Source organism: Lontra canadensis, unplaced genomic scaffold (genome assembly GCF_010015895.1).
Source record: "Lontra canadensis isolate GAN:19392208 unplaced genomic scaffold, GSC_riverotter_1.0 scaffold4, whole genome shotgun sequence".
Lineage (NCBI taxonomy): Eukaryota > Metazoa > Chordata > Mammalia > Carnivora > Mustelidae > Lontra > Lontra canadensis.
In genome coordinates, this window is record NW_022630998.1 from 47,865,976 (window position 1) to 47,884,453 (window position 18,478).

An 18,478-nucleotide genomic window follows, 5' to 3' on the forward strand; every position below is an offset into this window, starting at 1 on the left:
ACATTAAGAAGGAGAGTTCTTGTGTTGCTTTTTCAAGGCAGTGCAATCTATCTTTTTCTAACAGAAAAAGATCCTCTGAGGAAAATGTTTATTTAACTACCTTCTATTGTTCTTTACCAGGTATAGTCTAGAATAGTTTAAAGATTAGATTGTATTTAGGCTTCTGTGTTAGTCCAAGGAGTGGTGGTGCCAATGTCTTGGAGAGGTAGATCAGAGAAGGGTACAAAAGGCAGAAGAAGGACATTGGGCACCTTCTCATGTCCTTCAAGATCAAGGCTTCCATCTCATTGTGAAGTGTTCCGTATTCAAGGATAAGAAGATTGTATTTGAAATAGATGTAAAAATGAATAATAGGCTAAAAGATTTTTGTGCCAATATACTCTTTCTCAGCAAGTGTCACTGAGGATTAGTCTGTCCATAATTTCTCTTTGCATATATAACATTTATAAATTTTGGAGAATTTTGAGACGGTTAAGTATTTTGAGCTGGGTGAAAGAAATGGCTTGCCCTAGCAGCTGTTAAGAACATCTTTAATCGGGGCTCCTGGGTGGCTCAGTGGGTTAAAGCCTCTGCCTTCGACTCAGATCATGATCCCAGGGTCCTGGGATCGAGCCCCATATCAGGCTCTCTGCTTCGCGGGGAGCCTGTTTCCTCCTCTCTCTGCCTGCCTCTCTGCCTACTTGTGATCTCTGTCAAATAAATAAATAAATTAAAAAAAAAAAAAAAGAACATCTTTAATCATGAAAATCGTTTGATAAGAGAATATATTTCTATTTCGTTATTTCATAACGTGTCGCATGTTTGGTTCCTGTTTTTCTTCATAAATGTTTATCTGATAGGGATAATGAATGGACATTGGAAAAACTCATATGTTGGGTACAGTGAGCCACATCTGATAATTTGATTGAGCATGACCTCATTTATTATCTGAGGTTTGGAATTATTATATAAATTCCCAAGGATACAAGAAATGGGAACTGTTGTTAAAATATAGGTATCTCCCATTGACTACAATAATAGAGATTTCTTTCTTGGTTTTTAGATTTCCTCCTTCCTCACCCCTGAAACCATATCCAAAGAGGCCTACATGCCAAAAGGATGTTATTAAATTTCCAGAGTGGAATGACCCCCCACCAAGCACTTCACAAGAGAACATCCCAGTGAGGCCAGTTGTGATGGTAAGTGTGTTACTAAAAGCTGGGCAGGGAGGTGGGGGTGGAACAGGGTGGTGATGGTGGTGGTGGTGGCTGAGGGCAGGGCTAGCAACCTCCAGATGTGGGAAATGGTCTGTGAACCATCAGCCTTAGTCTACTTCTTTCTGTGAACAATGGTCCCAACGTGCTTTAAAACAGTATCTTACATTTCAATAGCTGAGAGAACAGTAAGAAGGAAAGATTATCTGTTAGACTTTTTCTCTTTCCTGCTAACATTTTGACTGAATACATGGTAGGTATTTTTGTAGGTTCAGACAAGCAGGTTTCTGTGGCAACTCCCTTATGATCTCCTTTTCTCCTGTGTTCTAGAAGTTACTTTTCTCCCTCTTTGTATCTTCCTGAATTTTGTTCTAACTATTACTAGTTGAGAGTGGGAATGTTAGGGTGTGAAGTATTTTGGAATGACCCCTAATAATGAACAAAGATAGATTCTGCTAGTTTGGGGAAACCTAAGCTTATTGTAGAATAAAGTAATTTTGGGGGGTACTTTTTCCTTAAAATAGTACCAGTAGCAGACTACTGTAATTGAGACAATGCTAGAAAATAAAATACAGAGAGAAACTTTCATATGGCAGTTTTTAAGAATTGTACCCACACGAATATTTTAAATTAATTTAGTTTGATAGATGTCCAATTCATACTTTCTTTGCAAAGATGTGATGTAAACATTTTTAGGCAATTTAATTAAAAGAAAAAGCAATTTTTTTTTTCCTAAAGAGATTGTATTCTCAGTTTGAAGAAAATAATAGTTAAGAAGCTTGGGCTTGGGGCACCTGGGTGGCTCAGTGGGTTAAAGCCTCTGCCTTCAGCTCAGGTCATGATACCAGGGTCCTGGGATTGAGCCCCGCATTGGGCTCTCTGCTTGGCGTGGACCCTGCTTCTGCCTCTCTCTCTCTCTGCCTGCCTCTCTGCCTACTTGTGATCTCTGTCTGTCAAAAAAAAAAAAAAAAAATCTTAAAAAAAAAAAAAAAAAAAGAAGCAGCTTAGGCTTTGGGACACCTGGTGGCTCAGTTGGTTAAGCGTCTGCCTTCAGCTCAGGTCATGATCTCAGGGCCCTGGGATCAAACCCTGCATTGGGCTCCCTGCTTAGTGGAGGGTCTGCTTCTCCCTCTCCCTCTGCCCTTCCCTGCCTAGCTCGTGCTTACTCTCTCTCTCGCAAATAAATAAAAGCTTAAAAAAAAAAAAAAGAATTTTAGGCTTTTTCAAAGAAAATTCAAGGAAAAGAGTGGCACCAGTGACAGAAATAGGGACTCCATAAAGGCTTGCAGGTTTGCAGGATGGCAATGATGGCAATGAATTTGGTTTGGTGATAAATATGGCCTGTATTAAATGGAGTTGTCTCATAGGCAGATGGTGATATAATCCTGGAACGTAAAGGTAAGGTCATATTTGGAAGTCATTAATTTATTCATTAACAAATATTAAGTGTCTGCTGTGTATCATGCATTGTGTTAGCTCCACAGATACAGTTTTTTTTTAATCATTTTTTTAAAAATTTATTTTCAACATAACAGTATTCATTGTTTTTGTACACACCCAGTGCTCCATGCAATCCGTGCCCTCTCTAATACCCACCACCTGTTCCCCCAACCTCCCATCCCCCCACCTCTTCAAACCCTTCAGATTGTTTTTCAGAATCCATAGTCTCTCATTGTTCACCTCCCCTTCCAATTTCCCCCAACTCCCTTCTCCTAACTCCCCATGTCCTCCATGCTATTTGTTATGTTCCACAAATAAGTGAAACCATATGATAATTGACTCTCTCTGCTTGACTTATTTCACTCAGCATAATCTCTTCCAGTCCCATCCATGGTGCTACAAAAGTTCATCCTTTCTGATGGAGGCATAATACTCCATAGTGTATATGGACCACATCTTCCTTATCCATTCGTCCGTCGAAGGGCATCTTGGTTCTTTCCACAGTTTGGCAACCATGACCATTGCTGCTATAAACATTGGGGTACAGATGGCCCTTCTTTTCACTACATCTGTATCTTTGGGGTAAATACCCAGTAGTGCAATTGCAGGGTCATAGGGAAGTTCTATTTTTAATTTCTTGAGGAATCTCCACACTGTTCTCCAAAGAGGCTGCACCAACTTGCATTCCCACCAACAGTGTAAGAGGGTTCCCCTTTCTCCACATCCCCTCCAACACATGTTGTTTCCTGTCTTGCTAATTTTGCCCATTCTAACTGGTGTAAGGTGATATCTCAATGTGGTTTTAATTTGAATCTCCCTGATGGCTAGTGATGATGAACATTTTTTCATGTGTCTGATAGCCATTTGTATGTCTTCATTGGAGAAGTGTCTGTTCATATCTTCTGCCCATTTTTTGATATGATTATCTGTTTTGTGTGTGTTGAGTTTGAGGAGTTCTTTATAGATCCTGGATATCAACCTTTTGTCTGTACTGTCATTTGCAAATATCTTCTCCCATTCTGTGGGTTCCCTCTTTGTTTTGTCGACTGTTTCCTTTGCTGTGCAGAAGCTTTTGATTTTGATGAAGTCCCAAAAGTTTATTTTTGCTTTTGTTTCCTTTGCCTTTGGAGACATATCTTGAAAGAAGTTGCTGTGGCTGATATCGAAGAATTACTGCCTATGTTCTCCTCTAGGATTCTGATGGATTCCTGTCTCACGTTGAGGTCTTTTATCCATTTTGAGTTTATCTTTGTGTACGGTGTAAGAGAATGGTCGAGTTTCATTCTTCTACATATAGCTGCCCAGTTTTCCCAGCACCATTTATTAAAGAGACTTTTTTCCACTGTATACTTTTTCCTGTTTTGTCGAAGATTAACTGACCATAGAGTTGAGGGCCCATATGTGGGCTCTCTACTCTGTTCCACTGGTCTATGTGTCTGTTTTTATGCCAGTACCATGCTGTCTTGGTGATCACAGCTTTGTAGTAAAGTTTGAAATCAGGTAACGTGATGCCCCCAGTTGTATTTTTTTTTTCAGCATTTCCTTAGTGATTTGGGGTCTCTTCTGGTTCCATACAAATTTTTGGATTATTTGCTCCAGCTCTTTGAAGAATACCGGTGGAATTTTGATTGGAATGGCATTAAAAGTATAGATTGCTCTAGGCAGTATAGACATTTTAACAATGTTTATTCTTCAATCCAAGAGCATGGATTTTTGTGTCTTCTTCAGTTTCTTTCATGAGTGTTCTGTAGTTCCTCGAGTACAGATCCTTTACCTCTTTGGTTAGGTTTATTCCCAGGTATCTTATGGTTCTTGGTGCTATAGTAAATCGAATCGATTCTCTAATTTCCCTTTCTGTATTTTCATTGTTAGTGTATAAGAAAGCCACTGATTTCTGTACATTGACTTTGTATCCTGCCACGTTACTGAATTGCTGTATGAGTTCTAGTAGTTTGGGGGTGGAGTCTTTTGGGTTTTCCATATAAAGAATCATGTCACCTGTGAAGAGAGAGAGTTTGACTTCTTCCTTGCCAATTTGGATACCTTTTATTTCTCTTTGTTGTCTGATTGCTGTTGCTAGGACTTCTAATACTATGTTGAACAAGAGTGGTGAGAGTGGGCATCCTTGTCGTGTTCCTGATCTCAATGGGAAGGCTGCAAGCTTTTTCCCATTGAGGATGATATTTGCTGTGGGTTTTTCATAGATAGATTTGATGAAGTTCAGGAATGTTCCCTCTATCCCTATACTTTGAAGCGTTTTAATCAGGAACGGATGTTGGATTTTGTCAAATGCTTTTTCTGCATCAATTGAGAGGACCATGTGGTTCTTCTCTCTTTTCTTATTAATTTGTTCTATCACATTGATTGATTTGCGAATGTTGAACCATCCTTGTAGCCCAGGAATGAATCCCACCTGGTCATGGTGGATAATCTTTTTAATGTGCTGTTGGATCCTGTTTGCTAGGATCTTGTTGAGAATCTTAGCATCCATATTCATCAGTGATATTGGTCTGAAATTCTCCTTTTTGGTAGGGTCTTTGCCTGGTTTGGTGATCAGGGTAAGATCGCTTCATAGAAAGAGTCTGGAAGTTTTCCTTCTGCTTCAATTTTTTGAAACAGCTTCAGGAGAATAGGTGTTATTTCTTCTTTGAAAGTTTGGTAGAATTCCCCAGGGAATCCATCAGGTCCTGGGCTCTTGTTTTTTGGGAGGTTTTTGATCACTGCTTCAATCTCGTTACTAGATATCGGTCTATTTAGGTTGTCGATTTCTTCCTGGTTCAATTTTGGGAGTTTATAGTTTTCCAGGAATGCATCCATTTCATCTAGGTTGCTTAGCTTATTGGCATATAACTGTTGATAATAACTTCTGATGATTGTTTCTACTTCCTTGGTGTTAGTTGTGATCTCTCCCTTTTCATTCATAATTTTATTAATTTGGGCTTTCTCTCTTTTCTTTTGGATTAGTGTGGCCAATTGTTTATAGATCTTATTGATTCTTTCAAAAAACCAGCTTCTAGTTTCATTGATACGTTCTACTGTACCTCATTGATCTCAGCTCTAATCTTGATTATTTCCCTTCTTATGTGTGGAGTTGGTTTGATTTGTTGTTGATTCTCCAGTTCTTTAAGGTGTAGAGACAGCTGCTGTGTTCTGGATTTTTCCATTTTTTTTGAGGGAGGCTTGGATGGCTATGTATTTCCCCCTTAGGACCGCCTTTGCTGTATCCCATAGGTTTTGGACCAAAGTGTCTTCATTCTCATTGGTTTCCATGAATTGTTTCAGTTCTTCTTTGATCTCCTGGTTGATCCAAGCATTCTTAAGCAAGGTGGTCTTTAGCTTCCAGGTGTTTGAATTCCTTCTGAACTTTTCCTTGTGATTGAGCTCCAGTTTCAAAGCATTGTGATCTGAGAATATGCAGGGAATAATCTCAGTCTTTTGGTATCGGTTGAGTCCTGATTTGTGACCCAGTATGTGGTCTATTCTTGAGAAGCTTCCATGTGCACTTGAGAAGAATGAGTATTCTGTTGTTTTAGGGTAGAATATTCTGTATATATCTATGAGGTCCATCTGGTCTAATGTGTCATTCAATGCTCTTGTTTCTTTATAGATTTTCTGCTTCAATGATCTATTTCTGAGAGAGGCGTGTTAAGATCTCCTACTATTAATGTATTCATATCAATATGACTCTTTATCTTGATTAACAGTTTTCTTATGTAATTGGCTGCTCCCATATTGGGGACATAGATATTTACAATTGTTAGATCATCCTGGTGGATAGTCCCTTTAAGAATTATGTAGTGTCCTTCTGTATCTCTGACTACAGTCCTTAGTTTAAAATCTAATTTATCTGATATGAGAATCGGTACCCCAGCCTTCTTTTGAGGCCCATTGGCATGAAAGATGTTTCTCCATCCCTTCATTTTCAGTCTGGGTGTATCTTTAGGTTCAAAATGGGTCTCTTGTAGACAGCATATGGATGGGTCCTGTCATTTTATCCAATCTGCAACCCTGTGCCGTTTTATGGGCACATTTAGGCCATTCACATTGAGAGTGATTATTGATAGATACGTTTTTATTGACATCGTGTTACCTTTGAAGTCTTTCTTTCTGTAGATTGTCTCTATATTTCTGTTCAATGCTATTCATAGGATTTTTCCTCTTTTATAGAACCCCCCTTAATATTTCCTGCAGTGTTGGCTTGGTGGTTGCATAGTCTTTTAAGCCTTGCAGGTCTTGGAAACTCTTTTTCTCTCCATCCATTTTGAATGTCAGTCTTGCTGGATAAAGTATTCTTGGCTGCATGTTCTTCTCATTTAGTGCCCTGAATATATCTTGTCAGCCCTTTCTGGCTTGCCAGGTTTCTGTGGACAGGTCTGACGTTATTCTGATGGGCTTTCCTCTGTAAGTAAGGAGCCTCTTTGTCCTAGCGGCTTTCAAGAGATTATACCTACAATTATGATTCCTCAATTTGACTATCAGGTGCCTTGATGTTTTTCTGGAATCTATAATCTTGGGTGGTGACCATTAGGCCTTTAGTACATGAATGCTGGTTCCATTCACAAGATTGGGAAAATTTTCATGAAGAACTTGTTCCACTATATCTTCCAGACTTCTTTCTTTCTCCTCCCCTTCAGGGATTCCAATAATTCTGACGTTGGAACGTTTCATGGCGTCATTGATTTCCCTGATTCTGTTTTCATGGTTTCTAAGCTGTTTGTTCCAGGCTTCCTCTTGATCCTTTCTCTCTATCTGTTTGTCCTCCAGATCACTAATTCTATCTTCTGTCTCAGTTACCCTAGCTTTGAGAGAATTTAGATAGATTGGAACTCATTGAGAGCATTGTGAACCTCAGCCCTGGTAGCTTTTAGCTCTTCCCTAACATTGTGAACATCCTGTCTGGTCGCTTTCAGCTCGGCCCTAATCAATTCCGTTTGGTCATCCATGGCTTTCTCCAACCTAGCTATTGCCTGGATAATTGTTAGCCTGAATTCTCTTTCCGACATATTGTCTATGTTGATAGCTGTTAGCTCTGTTGCAGAAGGTCCATCCTCTGTATTTTTCTTCTGTTGGGCATTCCTCCTCCTAGTCATTTTGGTGAGAGATGACTGAACAGATGTAGCTGGTTGTATCGACCGTGGTGCAGTCTGGGTGCACCCTGGAACACTTCTGAGCAATCAGGATTCCCCACCCAAATGAAAGAAAAAAGAAAAGAAAAAGAAAAAAAGAGAGAGAGAGAGACAGGAAAGAAAGGGAAGATGACAGAGAAGGTTCAGCCCAAATGGGCCCCAAGGTAAGATTTATGAGGTATACAAACAAAAACAGACAAACAAGAAGACTGATAAAAGTATATAACAAAAGAAAAAAAAATATATATGCAAATAAAGGAAGAACCTTGTCGAAAAGAACCCCAAGTGTAAGATTTATATACTATCAGGACAAACACAAAAACACAGAAACACTGGTGGAAGAAAAAGATGGGAGAGTGGTTATAAATTCTCAGTGTGGGCGAGGAAGGTTGTTTTGATTCTTCCTGGATGTATCTTGATATCTTTGTTAAGGCACTCAACTTTCCTAGGCTAAAGGGGGATTAAAAATTGGTTTACCTATAGGGGTAGTATTGATTGGGGAAAGGGGATTACTTTGAAGTTTAACTCTATATGAATATTAGAAAATAAAAATAAAAAAGGAATAAACTAGACTAAACTAAGCTAAAATTAAAAAAAAATCAAAAAATAGAAATGCAAAAGAAAAACACAGGTGTATGTATCAAAAAGTTCAGGTTAGAAGGTTATTATGGAATTTGATGTACTGGACAGCTTGCTGTGATGGTAAATAGGTTAAAAAATTATCTATATAAAAAAAATGAGCCAGAATAGTGGGAAAAATTAAAAATAAAAGTTGTCCTATGAAGTAGTGGTGGTGGTTCTCTTGTAGTCTTTTTTTTTTTTTTTTTTTCTTTCCTGGTTGATTTTCTGGGGGAGGGGCCTGCCACGTGGGTTTTCAGTCAATGATGTTCCCTGAGTTAAGTCCTCCAGTCCCCCTCAAGGGGGTGGGCTCTGAGGAAACCAGTTTTTTCAGACTTTTGTTCTCTGGAGGTTTTTATGTTTGTTCACCTTTTTTTTTTTTTTTTTTTGTCCTCTCGCCTTGACCGCTTTTGATGGTTTTTGTAGGTTTAGAGGAAAGCAAACTGCACCCTGACCTCCCTCTCAGAGAGAAGCCTCAGTCTGTTCTTCTGTGGGTGTTGCAGAGCCCATATAAATCCCCACTTGGCCGCTGGCAGAGCAGGTTCCCAGTCGCGGTCCCTGGGGATGCAGGATCTTCTGCAGCAGCTGTTTGGGCAGCTCCAGACTGCCAGAGAGGTTCCAAGCAGCTATCGCACACTGAGATTTTCCCGCTGGCCCGGGCTGGGAGTGCCTGGTCTTTCTGGGTCTAAGAGTGCCCGGCTTGCGCGCACCTCTTTCAGGGAGGCTGTGGGTCGCGAGCGCGTCTCAGGCTCTGAGAACGGGGCACAGGTCCGAAAGCACCAGGCTGGGCCTTTGCGCACCTCTCTCAGGGGAGAGTTTGGGGCGCGCATCTTAGGTTGTGAAACAATGGCGCGTGTCAAAGAGCACCGGCTGGGCCTTTGTACCTCTCTCAGGGGAGGATGAGGGGCACACGCATCTCAGGCTCTGTAGCAGGGCTTGTGCGTTCTGCCGTGGGGCGTGGCTCCCATCCCCTCACAGGGTCCAGAACACAGGCAATCTCGGGTGCGCTGGCGGCTCAAGGACCAAGACCTGGTTTCTCCGCCGCACTCTCTCTGGCTCAGCGCCAGGGGAGGCTGTCCTGGGACCGGGGACTTAAGCCCCTGTCCCTAGCTGCCCCGATTCCTACAATTTCCCCCGAGCGATCTTTTGCTCTTTTGGAGTGCTTTCAACCAGTCTCCAAGTTAATGCTGGTCCCCAGATGCGGGCACTCTCGCTCATAGTAGGGGTATTACTTTCCAACTGGTCACCTCTGGTGGCTCCCTCCCCCTTTTGTTTATCTTCCGATATCAGTCCGCCTTTCCCACTCTGCTTTACCTGCCCACTGGCATCTTCTGCCCCTGTAGAGATCCAGACGTGTATAATTCTGATCTCAGGCTGGTTTCATGGGTGATCGGAGTTCTTTGGTAGGTAATCAGCTCACTTTAGGGTACAGGTAGAAAAGGCGCCTCCTCCTACTTCCCCGCCATCTTGTCCTCCCACAGATACAGTTTTAACACTAAAAAGGCTCATAGTCTAGTGAAACATACAATACAAAAATAGAGAATGAGAAAACAAAGTGGAACTACTTCAGGTATTTAAAGACTTGTAATTCATTCCTAATGAGGAATACTTAAGGTCTTGTTGATAGTTCCTGTCCCAGAGAAAGTTAAAATGTAAGCTCCATGAGATTTTTTTTTAACATTTGCATTTATTTAATTTATTTTTTAATTGATTATTTTTATTAACATATAATGTATTATTTGCCCCAGGGGTAGGTCTGTGAATCGTCAGGCTGAACATTTGCATTTAAACATCTAACCTGACCCCACTGGTAGAGTTTTTATTCAACAGACCTTTTTTCTTTATAAGGTCATCTAGTGTTGTTTGTACAAGAGATAAAATCCTATATTAAAATAACATGTATTTATGTCATAAGTATAGTACTTCCCTTTTGTATTCCACCTGGTTCTATGAAATTGTAATATTCCTGCTATCATCTATAGAACCAAGTACTCATTAGCACATTTTAATGCTCCAATGACAATGACTTGTATCTACTGTTTTCATTTTCTAATTTTCCAGGAGCCCTGAAGTGGGTATTCCAGTGTCCTAGATTCATCAGCCATTTTCTCCTAAAGCTTATAATTTCCCTCGTTGTCTGTACCTATGTTTGTTTTGATGCTTGTATAAAACAAAATGAAGTAGGAGAGGTTTGCGCTGTCTGCTTATTGTAATACCAGCAAAATTTTGGCTGCTGCTTCTTGAGCAGTGTCCAAAGGAAGACTGGACAGGGCAGGATCTGTTTACCTCCTTGTGCCTTGATGTGGGTTTTAGAATGATGAGGTTCATAGTCAATAAAGGAACAGTTCATCTTTCTTAAAGAACTTCAGCTTGCCATTTGTTTCTTCTATTTTACTTTCCCTGTTTCTATTTTTGCCTCCTCTTTGCTTATTGGTTTTTGTTTTTGTTTTATCCTGTCTTTTCTCTTGCTTTTTAATTTTTTTATTATTTTATTTTTTTACTTGTATAGAGCAAAAAAAATAATAAAAGTCTTTTTCTGAAAGTAATAGACTTTAAGTTTGTTTTAAACAATCACTACATTTGGACAATGTGTAAATATGGATAGGTATTTTACTTAATTCTGAATTTTATTTCATGGTTACATCATTGATTAGTTGGAATTCCCATAGGGAAAAAATAGTGAATGTCATGCTTATTGCCATCGTTCTTTTGTAATTTATGAATACTCATTTATAATGTGACCTGATCCTTAGGAGTTATATTTCACTTCCCTGTAGTCCATGCAAAGAAAATTTGTTCATATTTCTAGTTATTATTTTAAATCAAATTACAAAAACCAAGTCAAAGAAATTTCTGATAAAATCATACCACTATCTATTGAAATATTTGCCCTCTTTCTTTATTTCTACCCTCCCCCCCAATTAGAACTCTGAGATGTGGTTCAAGCGTCACAGTATTGCCATTGGAGAGGTGCCAGCTTGCCGTCTTGTCTACCGCAGACAGCTGACAGAGGCCAACGTAGAAGAGATATGGAAGTCTATGACATTAGCATAGTATGTCCATTTGATGTTAATGAGAATTTTCAGTATTGTCTGTTTTGCTTCTCTATTACTCTCTGCATATTTAATTTTCTGAAATTATATTTTAAAATCTTTGTATTAGGGTCATCTGGGTGGCTCAGTCATTTAGCCTCTGCCTTCAGCTCAGGTCATGATCCAAGGTCTTGGGGTCGATCCCTGCATGGGACTTCCCGCTTGTCAGGAAGCCTGCTTCTCCCTCTTCCACTCCCCCTGCTTGTGTTCCCTCTCTTGCTGTGTCTCTCTCTGTTAAATGAATAAATAAAATCTTTTAAAAACATAAATAAATAAAAAATAAAATCTTTGTATTATTTGTAGCTATGCTGTTTAGCCAACATAATTTCATGCATGAAAATGACACATTTTAAAGATTGATCTTTTACATGCCAGGTTTTGGGGGTAATATTATTTTTTATTTTTTTAAATTAATTAATTCTTTTAAAGATTTTATTTATTTATTAAGCAGGCAGAGAGGCAGGCAGAGAGAGAGGGGGAAGCAGGCTCCTGGCCGAGCAGAGAGCCTGACGTGGGGCTCAATCCAGGACCCTGAGATCATGACCCGAGCCGAAGTCAGAGGCTTACACCCACTGAGCCACCCAGGCACTCCTGGGTAATATTATTTTTTTAAAAAAAGTAATTAATTATATATCTTTCCAGTTTACAGAAAGTCCTTGGCCTGGATTCTTTGGAAGAAGTCTTAGACATTAAACTGGTTAACTCCAAGTTCATTATCCATAACGTGTATAGTGTGAGCAAGCAGGGAGTTGTCATCCTTGATGACAAGTCAAGTAAGTACATAAAAACCATTCTGGTCCCATTTGACCCACTATGTTGGCTGTACAGGTCCATCCGCTTCTTTATTGACCCTTCCCTAAACACTCAATAAATGTACCCCCTCATTATGTATAGCCTTGTCTCACTATCTCATGCCTTTTAAATAATTGTGTGGATTAAGGAAGTGTTGAGGAAAGATGAACATCCAGGAGTCAAAGCCTCAGCACAATCCATCTGGAGGCTAGTTCAATGTTAGCCATGCTGAGCATTAATTAATTCTGTATTCACAGAAAAATCCCTGAAAAGTAAGTTTAAGACCTGAGTGCTTGAGTCAATTTGTGACTGACTGGATCTTGGAAAGTGATTTTAGGTTTCAAGTGGATCTGATTGATTTTTGGTTCTCACTGACCTTTTCATTATGGTGTCTCTGTGGTAGATTTTCTGGAACAGTCTTATGTCATTTTTTTTCTTAATAAAGGTAGCCCTTTAAATGCTGAAGGTGCTTTAATTTTTTAATACCTTTTCTTCCAAGCCAGTTTATAAGTCAGGAAAAATAGACATTTAGCAGCTGCCTATCCTGTTTTTTTAATTTGGAAAAATAAGGATACATTACCTGTAGTGGGCCAGAATCCCCAAACTGATTTTAAAGCTTTCTTCTCTTGAATTGGGGATGGGTCAGAATTGGATGGCTTTTTGGAATGGTTCTTTTTACTTCCAACCCTTGATTCTGGGAATAGCTGGAACTAGAATGACATTTGGATGTGGGAAGATGGTACAGTACTTTTAGGTTTTTATAAATTATTATTAATTTAGGGCTGGAGGCTCCTGGCCAGCAAGACAGAACTCTACCTGAAGGAGCCTGAGCAGCTGTGAAAGGGAAAGGGGTTTTTCTAGGTCCTGATTCCTACAGGAGCAGAATGTGTCTTTGAAACTTGAAACACCTCCTCTTTTATGTAGCCTTTATATTGGGAATGGAGGACCCAAGCAAACAGAAATAAATTTATGACTTTGTGAGTTGTCAGGTTAATATCAACCTATACAATTAAATTACATCAAATGATGGGGATATTGCCTTTGAAATACATCTAAAATCCTTCCACAGTCTTTGAGTAGAGCAAACATTAATACTTTTACCTACTAATTAGATGATCGGTCATCTTTTGCCTTAGAAAGTTCTTACCAAGTTCTTAGAAAGAAGAGCACTTCCACAAGCCTCAGGTTCATTAGAGTTAATACAGTTCGACCAGTGTCTTTGCAGTTTTTCACAGAGTGAAGGAAATGGAGAAGTAGAAGCATGAATGCAGGGCCATCTCATCAGATGTCTGTGTCAGGACCAGGAGGGAAGGAACTCAGGAAAAAGGCTCAGCTGGGATTTTTTGTAGCAATGTTAAAAGTTATTATTTTAAGGCTGCCCCAAAACTAATAGCCTGTATTAGTCTGTCCGTGAAAATTCCTTGCCTAAAACATTTTGAAAATTGAAACATGCAAAATGATACTTATATTGAACAATGAACATAGAGAATTTACCCCTTTTTGGGGGGGGTCGGTGAACTGAATTCACAAATATAGTTGTTAACTTATATTTTTTACTTTTTGTCTTTTCCTTCTTTAATTCTTAGGGTATCTGGTTTGTTTCTTCAGAATAAACTATCAAATTCCTGCTTTTCACCAAAGCTTAAAAGGTGCATCTTGTCCTTTGTGAAATTTACAAGCATGATCTGTACAAGTCCATGTTGTGACACTGCTCCTAGGAAAACTTTCCAGTGCTTAAACATGCCGTTCTATTAATAGGTGATGTGCGATTTATGATTGGCAGATATGTTCATATTATTTGGGCAGGTTATACATTCTTATGATTCTGTGTACGTATATAATTCCTTGAGTTATATGCAGTGAATCAGATAATCTTTTTATTTTCATTTCTTTGCAGAAGAGCTTCCTCATTGGGTACTGTCAGCTATGAAGTGCTTGGCAAATTGTAAGTACTAATTATCCCCTGTTTTATAAGATTAACAGAAATTAGTGTCCTGAATTAGAAAATATTTTTGTTCAATGGCCTGAACATTGATTTGGCACCTGTGAGACTGACAGTTAATTATTTTGGGACCAGTATGCTTTTAGTAAATTTGTGACTTGGTGAAAGGGCTGAGTTACAGAACATTTTTGAAGGAATGTTGTTCTTCTCTTTTTCTGGTGAATATAATCCTACGACAGATAAAATCCGTAGTATGTCTTCTGACTGTTTCATCACAGTGAAGAAAAATTAGTTATATTGAATATAATGTTGTACAGATAGCTGCCTGTTGACAGTTTATACATTTTTAATTTTAAAACCTCTTTTTTTTTAATCTCTAAAACACATATTCTCAATTATACCGTGTATTTACATCTCAGTGTGCTCAGCAGATCCTATCTACTATCTACTATTGACACAATCTACTATTGACATAAAGAGGTGTTTCAGAAGACTAGGCTGATTGATAAGCAGGATGACTTGGAAGGAGGAGAACTTTCATGTGGAGAAACAAGGGATATTTCAGTTATTGGATGTAAGATGATGGGGCCTGAATCGTGGTGGTCCTTCTGAGGATTTGTATAGGCTTCCACAGTCCCTTTCATGGGCATAGATATTCACTTCACTGGATATCATAGGCACTGTAAAGAATGTGTATTATAGTATCTCACTAACACTGACATTTTTCTGGGTATTTTTTAAAAGGTTTAACCCAAAGAAGGGATTTTAATGGTAAATGGCTTAACAAAAGCAAGGGATTTTAATAAGAATTCCAGTTATTTTGGCTCCTGACTAATAATGGTGATATTTGGTCTATGGGGTCTTTAAGCCTCACAGATGGCCTCAGAAAGGAACCTTTTGGGTAGGGCTAGCATGTACATATGTAAGTGTAATAAAATTTTGAATTTGTAGACTCTGAGTGATTTATTTATCTAGTGTTAGTTTTGTCTGATTATAGAATGAAATTAAGGTAACTATGCAGTTTATTTTAGGCAATCTCAGTCATAGTATATGGAAAATGATTATATACTATCATTTTAAATATGAATACCAATTATTAGCTTGTGTGAAGTCTAAAATTTTCTGTGTTTAACTATTAAATTTTCATTGGTTTTTGCTTAATATTTTGGAAACTCTAAGATGTAGAGTGGTTCAGCTTGGGAGAGTGCTTTTTATTCTTCCTGCTCAACTATTTGAAGTAAATTAAATTTAAATTATATCTTTGGCCAGAGTTGGCAATGATGAAATAGAAGGTATAAATGCAAAGTTAAATTACCCATTTCTGAATTCCTGGCAAATCAAGGATTTGGAAGTTGATCAGCTGGGAAAGAATAGAGGAAACTGGTAACAAATCTAGGCTACAATATGTTCTGTAATGCATATGAAGATGTGGTTGTGATATAGATTTTTCAGTGATGATCAAAATGTAGTGAAGCGTACAATTTTTCCCTCAAGGGAGTAGTAAACATAAAGCCACAAAAACTTCTGAAAGAAGAGTAGACTAACTGGAGTTACTCAACAATGGAGGGGAAAGATGTAAAGAGCAACTTCACAATGTTCTCTGCATGTGTGAGGTGTCTTGTGTTAGGTGGAAATTCTCAGGAACAGGGTCATGGCTCACGTGAATTGAGTGCAGTGCTTTGCAGGTGGTTGGCATATCCGTAAGAATGCTTGTTTGTGTGTCAAAGGAAAAAAAAGGTGACCAAAGGGCAAGCACGTCTTTTTGAATAGTTTTGTGACATTATTAAGTTTTCCAAATTCTCATTGGCCTCCCAAATTTACTTGAGTCTTTCAAAGTCATGACCTGTTCCTTTTCCTTCTTATCCTTATTGAGGCAAGTTTCCCATTAAAGTCATCTAATAGGGGACAACAGAAAGGATAGGCTGGCTGATTTACAGGATATTTTGAAGGCCTCTGCCTCCTTTTTTGCACATTTGCTACTCCCCTTTTTCTCGCAGGCCCATTGGTAGACCAATATACACGTAGGTCTGGGTATTTTCATTGTTGGCCAGCCTCATGGTTGGCCACAGAATGATGGACTGATAGTAAATATAAAAACAGGTTAACTGTGTTTTTCTTCTTTGTGCATGTAGATTATAAGGATTCAATAAAGAAAAGAAAAGAAAAAAAAAAAACAGATACAGGCAACACTTCTCCAAGATCAGTCAGTAAAAACATTTATAAAAGATATTCTGAAGACTTTTTGCTTCAGAAGATGATTAAGAAGCAAAAAGTCTTAGAAATATGACCTCCTCTCATAGGGCCCACTGTGCACTTGTATTTTTATGGAAACTTTGTTTTGTTTGTGCATGTTTTTTATAAGAATGATGAAACGTTCATAAAGGGATACTGCTTACACACTGCTCACAACCGCTTACCATGAATCGCTTACTTATCTGGGAGGGAGTAATTCAAGACAATGGGATTGCTTGCTGGGTCATACCAAGCTAATGATTTTAATTGACTAAGCTTGGGGTATTTCAGAGGAGGAAGCAAGCAAGAATGGTGGCTCTGTTGGCTGCTAAGTTAACATGGTACCACAGATAGGTCTTTTGTTATTTTCATTTTAGTCAATCAAATTGAGTTATTTCATAAGAAGTATACAGAATATTGAAAGGTAAGAGGGTTTTTAAGGAGACCAATAAAAAGCCATTTTCATGTGGTCCCATTGGTCTTGAGATGTAAAGGCCCAGAATGTTTTACTGGTTTTTTTGGTTTGATCCTTTCTCTTTAGTTGGAGTGATTCTGAAGGAAGGGTTTCTTTCAACTTTATTGGTTTATCTTTTGTTTCCCTGAGAACAGAGATCTGTTTGCGTCTAGTTGTTTAGTCTTGTGTTCTGCGAGCCCAGAACTGACCAGTGCACTTGCATTCCTTCCATGCTGTCATGGAAATTGAGAGGACTGGCCAAACTGTTCCTCATGAAGCTGCTTGCCATTTCCCTCAAGGCATGGGCAGCTCCGGTTTGTCTCTCCACTTGGTAATATAAATCTGTGGTCTGTGCATGGTTTCTTGGGGGGGTTTGCTGCCATTTCTGTAGAGAGCTATGCATTTCTTCTTGTTCTTCTTTGGTCCCAGATACAACAGAATCTTTGCCTTGCTTCTGCTTAGGGTATGGCTGGGACCACATTGTTCCAGGCTTCTTAGAGTTACTGCAACTTTGGAATATGCCCTGCTCGATACACTAACTTTTGAAGGTTGGTTGGAGATCAGATAGTGAGTTTTATAGTTAGAATGAATTATAGGACACAATGTTAAAATCGTCTTTTTTGAATATCTTTAAGAAAAAGAGTAAGTTTTTATTAGTCTGAAGTAGTTTAGTTCAAGGTAGAATTTGATTAACTCCGCTCTGACTCTAGGATTTCATAATACAGCAATGATAAAATAATGAAAAATTTTTCAAATTGCTATATAACTTGCTATTACATATGTGAGCTAATTATCATCTTGATCAACTGTGTCAAGACTAGGAAAATGAATATTTCACAGAAAATAATCATCATCTACATTGAACAAAAATGTCTTTCAGAAGGTTGTAAAAGAAAGAGTGGGTTTCTTTTAAAATGCAAGTAAGCCATGATTTTCCTCACTGTTTTATAATTATCATTTAGACATAAAGAATATTTGTGTAAGCAAATATATAATGTCAACTTAGATAATACTAATTTCCCCCAACTTATCTGATCTTGTTATCTGTACACACCATACATATGCATAGAGACTAATCATTTGACGTGGTCATCCCATTAATGTTTCTTTCTCTCTCTCTCTTCTTCTAACAGGGCCTAATTGTTCAGATTTGAAGCAGCCTATGTATTTAGGATTTGAAAAAGATGTCTTTAAAACCATAGCAGATTACTATGGTCATTTGAAAGAGCCTCTACTTACATTTCATCTTTTTGATGCCTTTGTCAGTGTATTAGGTAAGTTGGAATATAATGAACATGTGTCTGTGTTATTGACATTGAATCATTTCATTTTTTCTGTCTTGAGACGTCCATTAGTCAAACCTCCATAGCATATTTGTTTTTGTTTTAAAGATTTTATTCCTTGGGGTGCCTGGGTGGCTCAGCGGGTTAAGTCTTTGCCTTCGGCTCAGGTCATGATCTCAGGGTCCTGGGATCGAGCCTCATCAGGCTCTCTACTCAGCAGGGAGCCTGCCTTCTTGGACCCCCCCCCGCCCACCTCTCTGCCTGTCAAATAAGTAAATAAAAAATCTTAAAAAAAAGATTTTATTC

General features: G+C 38.6%; 1 protein-coding gene across 4 annotated transcripts in view; it reads left to right on the forward strand.

The window, feature by feature from the left end:
* Nucleotides 1–18,478, forward strand: part of DEPDC1B (DEP domain containing 1B) — an 86,259-nt gene that overhangs the window by 36,685 nt on the left and 31,096 nt on the right. For all 4 annotated transcript variants that reach the window (XM_032850035.1, XM_032850030.1, XM_032850043.1 and 1 more), the window contains exons 3-7: nucleotides 1,043–1,178; nucleotides 11,303–11,430; nucleotides 12,112–12,242; nucleotides 14,159–14,206; nucleotides 18,023–18,163. In XM_032850035.1, the coding sequence (XP_032705926.1) occupies nucleotides 1,043–1,178; nucleotides 11,303–11,430; nucleotides 12,112–12,242; nucleotides 14,159–14,206; nucleotides 18,023–18,163 (584 nt within the window). The remainder of the gene's footprint in view (nucleotides 1–1,042; nucleotides 1,179–11,302; nucleotides 11,431–12,111; nucleotides 12,243–14,158; nucleotides 14,207–18,022; nucleotides 18,164–18,478) is intronic.